Source organism: Pogona vitticeps, chromosome 4 (genome assembly GCF_051106095.1).
Source record: "Pogona vitticeps strain Pit_001003342236 chromosome 4, PviZW2.1, whole genome shotgun sequence".
Lineage (NCBI taxonomy): Eukaryota > Metazoa > Chordata > Lepidosauria > Squamata > Agamidae > Pogona > Pogona vitticeps.
The window spans coordinates 238,885,829-238,894,500 of NC_135786.1; the positions used below are offsets into that span (position 1 = coordinate 238,885,829).

Below are 8,672 nucleotides of genomic sequence, written 5' to 3' on the forward strand. Positions count from 1 at the left end.
AGTGGCCAAAGTCCATTTCTCTGAAAATGCTACCCTGTGGTTGTTGTTTAGTCATTAAGTCCTGTCCGACTCTTCGTGACCCCATGGACCAGAGCACACCAGGCCCTCCTGTCTTCCACTGCCTCCTGTGTTGTGTCACCTCCTGTAGTAGCTGTGCAAATTCTCACTTCCACTTTATATGCTGTGAGATGACAACAAAAACATACATGGAGGGACAAGGTCAAGGATTCCAGACCACAAGGAAGCATAAGGAAATGTGACAGAGATCGTAAGTGACAGAATGCCCTATTTCAAAAAAACAAGCAAAGGATGGCTTGCCTGAACTTTTCCCCATCAAAAACACGGGAGGAGGGGAATCACCCAGGAACATGGGACAGTAGCAATGATGGGAACAGACAAGGATAGAATCCTGCAGACCAGCATGTTAGTTTTCTGCAGGAAAGGTCTACGTGTTTACCCATTTCTGGTAGAATTTAAACATACAGTGCAAGTGTCCAAACTCATTCTGAAATGGTGCAGGCCTGTCTGGGTTATTTCCTCTGGGAAAACACCCTCAGACTCTGGGCTTCCAAATATCCAGATACATGGGGGTTCTAGAAACAGCTAACAACTACATTACAGATTTCGAAAATACTCTGATAGCTCCACTAGATCGCTCCATGGTTGTCACAAATATGAGAGATCTTTCTGAGATGCCTCTCCTTGCCACAGCACCTCAACTGGGATGCCTCGTGTCCCAACCAGGCATATGCCACTGCCTTGAACCCTCTTCCTCATTCCAACAGAACCCGTTCCGAATTCTGCAAAAGAATACGTCACTGGCCTCCTGGCTCAAGTTCTCCACATGCAAAGAAGGGGCAGGCCACAGAACTGTCAAAAGGCGACTCTTGGAAGAGTGGTGGAATTAACCCCACAGAATCCATGACTTACCAGGCACTTCCCTTCCTTTTGATGATTTTAGTGCGGCTCCTTAGTTTGTAATTTAAAAAGCCTGTACTTCCAAAGGAGGATCTTGGGTTCCCGTGACCAAGAGGCAGGCACCTCACGGCCTGCAGGGAAGTGCTGGCTCCCACCTGGGAGAAAACCCCGGCCTGGTTGCAATCCTTCCGCCGCCACGTGAACGTAGACATGCAGGGAGAAGGCTGGAGGCCAGATGCTTTCCACTTATACTGGCTAGAAGAAATCCCAAGCTTGGAAGAAAGCACACTGGGCTTCTTGTGCTTTGCTCCCAAGTCCCTCGGCTGTGGCTTGGCAAGATTCTCGGAACCCACCGCCAAGTGGCGTGCGTTTTCAGGGGACTTGGAGGCAGCCCACCTCTTTGCAGGCCGGCAGGATTTACTTGGATTTGCCACCCAAGTATAGCTGGCTTTCCTGAATCTTGGCAATCTGACTGAAGTGGACAAAACGGGATCTTTGGGGAGGGGAGGCTGGGATTGCTTGTTCCTAGCCAGACTTGCCCCCAAAGCCGAAGGTGCTTCCCAGGCAGAATTAGTGCACAAAGCTGACAGATCAGCAGTCCTCAATGGGTTGGGTTTGTCTCTCCCTGCAGGGGGCCGCTGCAAACTGTGCAAAGCTGGAACCTGTAGTGCTGGTTTCTTCCTGGCTGACAGATCACAGGATTCATGGCCAGGCAAGGTTAAAGGCTGCTGAAGTTCAGATTTCAGTGTTACAGCACTCTCGCTGATAGTCCTGCACACACTGGGAGCACGTTGTGATGCCTCCTGGACTGTTTTTGCAGTCCCTGATCCCTTCCGACACGTCGCAGGTCGACCATCAACCTGACTCCGATCAACGGTCTTGCAGGGCAGGACGTGTGGCACGCTTGAGGCCTCCAGTTCTTTTTTTTCTTTTGACCCAACCTTTAAAGGCCATGCCACGCCACTTGCACATCCTCTAGACGTAGCTGGGCCCTCCAATGATACTGCCAGACCCTGCTGGAAACTTGAGACCGTGGTACTACCTGCTGATGAGCCAGGTTGCACCAAAGCAACGCTATTCCGAGGACTGAGGCCTACATTTCTTTCTGAGGCCACCGGCTGCAGCTCAGCAGCCTCCTGGCTCAGAGTGGTCGTCGTGGCTGTAGCACTAGCAGAAATGCTGTGTCCAGCGGGGAGGGTTGGTCGAGAGGGTACGTTGACCAGAGAATACTTGTTTCTCCAGGCACTGGCTTTATTAGGGTGAGGTGGAAAATCCCTCTGCATTTGCTGAGGACACCTCGTAGAGAATCCACCTCGGCTGCTGAAAGCAGGTCTGGAATTTCTCCACCGCGGCGTTGGGGCCAGTGGGGGAAGTGGTGCATTCCCATGAACATTTTTATGGTCATTGATGAGACCTAAAAAGAAAGCAAGAAAGGGCTTCTTTTAGTGGTGCCTTCTAACACTCACCTGCCCGTTAGTTGTGCACAGGCTTTTCCACACACCCATACTATGATACCTTGGCCATATCATTTGTGCAACACAGTCTTCTTCATTAGAGGTGATGCATGGATTTTCTGGAATTCAAGGACTCCCAGTCCCATAATTCAGCAGGAAACACACACACCTCAGGGCTGAATGACAGAGCCAGGAGCCCTCAAGCTGGCAGGAGTTTCAGCGGCTCACTCACCCTCTATGCCACCCCTGAGCCGTTTCATAGAAGAACACCCCTCTGCACCCAAGGGAGTTGCAAGCCTTCCTTGCAACTTACAAAGGCACATGAGGGGGAATGAGTTCTGATGGAGGCTGCCTCCCTATAGATGCCTAAGTGATTTAACAAAGGCCTCCAAAACCGAGCCCACAAGAACAAAGCTTAAAATGGATCCTAAGGAGATGTCAGCAGAAGCTTTGGTGAAGCTCCAAAGACAGAGCTCCACAATGATCAACAAGCCACGAAGCACCTCTTTCCCCACACCCTCATTAACTCCATCTGGATGGCAAGGCACGCAGGACAGCTTTGGTACGACAAAGATTTGATACACCACATCACATTCTACAAACACGTTCTATTGCTGTTATTCATCTTCAGATATTTGCAAACTGCTTCTACCTGGAGACGTTAACCAAAAATATGGCAGGACTAATTTGTGCAACCTCGGACATTAGCAAGATCTGTTGCTTATTTACATATTTAAAATATGCATACCCTGCCTTTCTCCTAAAAATGACCCAAGGAGGCTTAAGCGCATTGAAATATCAGGCCAAAATCTAAGGAAAAATAAAAAATAAAGAAGACAAAAAACATCTGGGCACCTTAAAGACTAACTGCTAGGTGAGCTTTCATGAACAAGTCCACTTCTTCAGACATACCTGGCAAATATGTATGCATTTATTTATACATGGCCCCAAACCAGAGACCCAAGTTGTTGATCTTTCAGTTAAAAAGGTTTAGAAAACCAACAAAAGGAAAAACTAAGCACCCTAAATGACTGCAGCATTTTAAAAAAGGAACTCAGTGACTATAAAAAAAAACAAAGGGACGGGTGAGACTTGCCAGGGGCTTTCCAAACAGAATCCTGGGCAGGGTTTGTTTTTTTACATGCCTTTTCAGTATCGATTTTATTCACTGCTTCCTAACACAGGACGCGTTGAATTCCTTTTTGAAACCTTGGAAGGCTCCCTGTTGTTTTTTTTAAATAGGCTTTCTTAAGGGTTGTCAGCCCCCTTGCGTCCCCTCCAAAGGAGAAAGGCGGCTGGCAAAATATATATATATATATATATATATATATATATATATATATATATATATATATATATATATATATACACACACACACACACACACATTTCAAATAAATAAATAATATATCCAATCGGAAGGCTGCGGGGTTTTTAAAAAAAACAGTCCTAGAAGCCAATTAAATTCCAGAGAATATATCTTTTTACTGTATTTAAATCGTTGTAACCTGCTCAGAGACCTTTGGGTAGTGTGGGCGGCGTATAAGTTAAATAAATAAATAAATATTATTACTAGTATTATTTTCGGGATGGGCTCCCGGGACAGGGAGGGAGGGAAAGAGGGAGGAGATTCCCCCCTGCCCTCCCCTACCACCCCCTCCCCTACCACCCCCTCCCCCTCCCCGGACGCCTGGGTCCCCTCACCTTGGAGGAGGCGAATCTGGCGCCTCAGCTGCTCCTTCTCCTCCATCCCTGCCGCCGTCTCCAGCCGACGGAGCCCTCGCCTTGACGTCACCACCGCCGCGCCCGCCCACAGCCGAGGAGCGCTTCCGCGTACGTCATCGCTCCGCGCGCGGTCCGTAGAGATCCTCCCCCCCCAAAAAAAGTAGAGGGTGGAAAGGAAAGGACCGAAGGCGCTTCCGAGTCCCCTTTGGGAGCCCGTCTCCCCCCTCCCGTCTGATCCGAGGGCGCGGGGAAACCGAACGAGGAGCCAAGCCGCCGCCCGACCTCTCCCGCCTCCGCTTGGCCGCCGGTCCTTTCTCCGGCGGCCCCCCCCCGGCCTTTCCTTTCCCCCCCCACACACACAGAGGCGCGGACGTCGCTTGGGAACCGGAAATGTCTCCCTCTGTGGGCCTCCTTCTTCAGTGCCGACAAAACCCGGGGAGGAGGAGGGGAGAGAAAGTGGAGTCGTGGGGGGGGGGGGGTCTCGTGCCTCGCTCCAGAAAAAGGGACAGCTAGGACTCCCCGAGAGGCCCGCCCTCCGCGGAGGAGGAGGAGGAGCCTGGAGAAGACTGACCTCTAGGGCCTGTGGGAGGGTCTCCTTGGCAACGCGGCCTACTAGCGCCAGGACTCGAGTGAGGAGGAGTCGGAGTCGGGGGGGGGGCGATGACTTCGCAGCTCTGTTCCCCCCCCCAGATTTCTTCTCTTGGGAGCCCTTAGAAACCCCCCATTCACGCACAGCTGGGAGAGACTACAACTCCCAGAATCCCCCAGCGGGGGGGGAGGGAGCCAGCCGCTGCCTGGAGGTTTCTGGGAGTTGTAGTCTTTCAAATGTCCCAAGCTGGTAGGCCCCCTAAAGGGTCACCAGGGGTCGCTGGTCCCACTGCGCCCCTGCCCAAGGCGGGAGGGAGGGAGGGGGTGGTCGCCCAGGTGCCCTCCCACAGGTGAGCTGCCTCACCTGGGCTCCTGGAGGTGAAGACTGCAGGAGAGGCTGACGGGCGAGGAAGGATGGAAGGGACAGCTCTTTCGCGATCGAGCCGGTCTCAAAAGTCCGTCCCTTCCAGAAGGACCACCTTCAAGACGCAGACAAGGACTCCTGTGTGGCTGGTCGACTGGCGGGCATGGAGAGCCAAGGGACCTTGTCAAGCCTTGTGTTCTGCTGACGGATGGATGGAGGGGCGGACGGACTGCCTCCCTTTGAAAAGGCGAGGCTGTTGGAGGCATCGCAACCTCGCAGGCTGCCTTTCATAGGTCTGGCCGGGAGGAACCTTTCTAGGCCGGGGGTGCCTGTCAATCACTCCAGCAGTAACCAATCATGCCTTCCCTGCCTCTGAATTCAAAGAGAGCCCCGACTCTCTGCATAAGTGTCTTTTCCTCTCTCTCTCTCTCTTTTACTTTGTGGCCGTTAGTGCCCTTCAGGGAGTGCAATCTGCGTGCAGTCTGCAGGAAACCGGCTGTGGAGCTGTTGAGGCCTGTTGCTGTAAGCCGTCCACTTTTTTTGTGTGCTGTATGCTGTTTTTTATCTGTTCTATCTGTTCAACTCTTGAGTAAATGAAACTTTTTTATTCTTTCTCTTACCATTGGCTCAGAGTGAGTCGTTGAGGCTGTTAATGCCGGTTGATGAGAACAAAGCTGTTGCAAAAAAAGTTGGCTGGCTTGTTGACCTAGAACGATAATTTCACCTTGTAAAATAATTGTTTTTCCACAGCTGACACTTGAGTATGTTTTACATATGATAGCAAAGCATAAACAAAGGATGCCGGGCTTACTGTATAACAGGCACTCTCTGGAGCTATGATAGTCTGGTTGATGGACCAGATGATTTATGCTTTTTGCTATAAGCTCTTTAGTTTTATAATGTAACTGAAACATTCTTTTTGATATTTCATTGTATATTTATGCTCCTTTATTTTGGATTGAATTCTGCCTTGATACACCTTCTAAAATGGGGGCAAACCTGATTTGGCTTTGATCTGAGTCTTCGTTAATTTATGGTGAATTTTTTTCTCCCCCATAGGAAACAATGGAGCCCAACTTTTGACAGCTGTCAAAAGTTGGTGGGGGAAAAAATTCAGCAAAAATTAACGAAGAGTCAGATCCCAAGCATTTAAACCTGTGCAACTTTAAAATTCAACAACAAATTTAAAAAAGAGTCAGGACAAAGTCAAATCAGGATAACAAAGGGTTTATTAAGTGCACATTAACATCATAAACTTTATAGCATAGGACAACTTTTTAGACTCAGCAATCAAGGTGAATGAAAACTCTTTCAGTACAGAAACTCTTCATGCATTGAAGAAGCATACAGTAACATTTTACATGACACTTTTTGAAAGTGTATTACGGTACAGAAACTCTTCATGCATTGAAGAAACATAACATTTTACACAACACTTTTTTGAAAGTTCATTACAGTACAAAAACTCTTCATGCATTGAAGAAGCATACAGTAACATTTTACACAACACTTTTTTGAAAGTGCATCATGTACAGTACAGAAATTCTTCTTGCAGTGAAGAAGCAAAAAACAAACTTTTAACATTTCAACTTTAACGTGAACAAGTAAGGTGGAAGGCTCTAAACCACCCAGACCACTGTTCCCCAAATCAAGGCAGCAGTCTTCTAGTGGGATGATGAGGGAGAGGAAGAACAAATGCTCCAGGTAGAAGGCACCTGAGCAGCACTAGTGGAAGGAGCAGGTTCCTCTTCCTGCCTTGGTCTCTTTTTGAGGAACCTGTCCATAGTAAGCTGCCTCTGCTGCCTTTTCAGAATTCCTCGGAAAGGGGACACAATCCTTTCATCATAGGAATTCGATAAGTTCTGTGCCAGATTCGTGTCCTCGCGGTACCGCTGCGCTATGGTCTGCACATACTGCCAGCAGTCCAAAAACTTCTTTAAGTCGCTGGTGGACAGCTGTGCACGCTCTGCCTCTTCTTCTTCTTCCGGCTCCTCCCTCGCCTCTGCCTGAAGATCCACCAACTCCTGTGTGGTCAGTTCCTGGTCATGGCCCTCGACCAGCTCTGCAATGTCCTCCTCATTGACATTGAGGCCAATGTTCCTCCCCAAGTCCACAATGTCCTGCATCACTGTGGACTCAGGTGCAGGTGCTTAAGGACCAGGAGCCACACAGCCTGGCCAGAGCGGGTGCCACACAGAGTTCAAGTTCCTCTGGCTGATGCCATCCCAGGCCCTGGCGATCATCTTCAGGCAGATGACGATGTCGAATTCATCATGCCAGAAGTCACGCAAGGTGAGGCTGGTGGCATCGGTCACCTCAAAACAGCGCCGGAACAGCTCCATGGTGTAGCGCTTTTTGAAGTTCGCGATCACCTGCTGGTCCATCGGCTGGAGTAGCGGGATGGTGTTTGGAGGCAGAAACATGATTTTTATAAAGGAAAACTCCTCCAGCAAGTCATCCTCAAGGCCTGGAGGATGGGCAGGAGCGTTGTCCATTAGGAGCAGAGCCTTCAGAGGCAGGTCACGGTCCACCAGGTACCGCTTCACAGCTGGGCCAAAAGCGTGATTGACCCAGTCCATAAAGAGGACCCTTGACCCAGGCCTTAGCGTTGGATATCCACATCACCTTCAGCCGTGCTTTGTCTACCTTGTGCTTCTTAAAAGCACGTGAGTTTTCAGAGTGGTAGACAAGCAACGGCTTTATCTTCAGGTCCCCGCTGGCGTTTGCACAGAAGAGGAGGGTCAGGCGGTCCTTCGTCGGCTTGTGGCCAGGCAGCTTGCTCTCCTCTTGGGTCAGGAAGGTCCTTTTGGGCATCCGCTTCCAAAACAGGCCGGTCCCATCACAGTTGAAGACCTGCTCTGGAAGGTAGCCCTCTGTTGTTACGACCTCGAGGAACTCCACAGCAAAGTCCTCTGCTGCAGTGGTGTCTGAGCTCGCTGGCTCTCCATGCCTCACCACGCTGTGGATGCCGGAACGTGTCTTGAAGCGTTCAAACCAGCCTCTGCTGGCCTTGAACTCCTCAGGCTCAGCTGATGTTCCGGGCTGCTGTGCCATGAGGTCGGCATACAAGGCCTTGGCCTTCTCACAGATCACAGCCTCCGTAACCGTGTCCCCTCCACGCTGCTTCTCCTCCATCCAGATGACCAGGAGCTTCTCCACCTCCTCCAGGACAGCTGGACGGTTCCTGGCGATCCTTGTGACACCCTTGGCGGCATCCGTTGCAAGGATCTTCTCACAGTTGGCCACGATGGTGCCAATGGTTGACGCATTGCGGCCGTACTCCCGGGCGAGGTCCGCAATGCGTCTTCCTCCATCGTATTTCCGGATTATTTCTTTCTTGGTCTCGATGGTGACCTTCTCCCTGGTTAGCTTACCAAACTGGGCAGAAGCAAGCTCCTTTTGACCCATGTCCGACGTAGCTACGTTAAAGGGGGGGGAAAAAGTCAGTGATTTAAATCTGCCTCACCTTCCCACACCTGACCAAAACTGCCCTGCACAAGCAAGTGGCAGTTTTGTCACACACACACCGCAACCTAGGGGAAAAAACATAAATCAGACCTACCTCTCGAGCAAACTGATCGTTTGGAAAAGACCAAAATGGCCGCAGCACACCCACAGAGGAT

The 8,672-nt window shown here is 50.3% G+C and overlaps 1 protein-coding gene across 1 annotated transcript in view; it reads right to left on the minus strand.

Moving 5' to 3' along the window:
* ZC3H3 (zinc finger CCCH-type containing 3) overlaps positions 1-4,771 on the minus strand; it is a 260,148-nt gene extending 255,377 nt beyond the window's left edge. Inside the window, exons 1-2 of the mRNA XM_072999450.2 lie at positions 4,077-4,771; positions 931-2,332 (exon numbers count right to left, since the gene is read on the minus strand). Of these exons, the coding sequence (XP_072855551.2) occupies positions 931-2,332; positions 4,077-4,122 (1,448 nt within the window). The 5' untranslated portion in view covers positions 4,123-4,771. The remainder of the gene's footprint in view (positions 1-930; positions 2,333-4,076) is intronic.
* Positions 4,772-8,672: the final 3,901 nt, after the last annotated feature.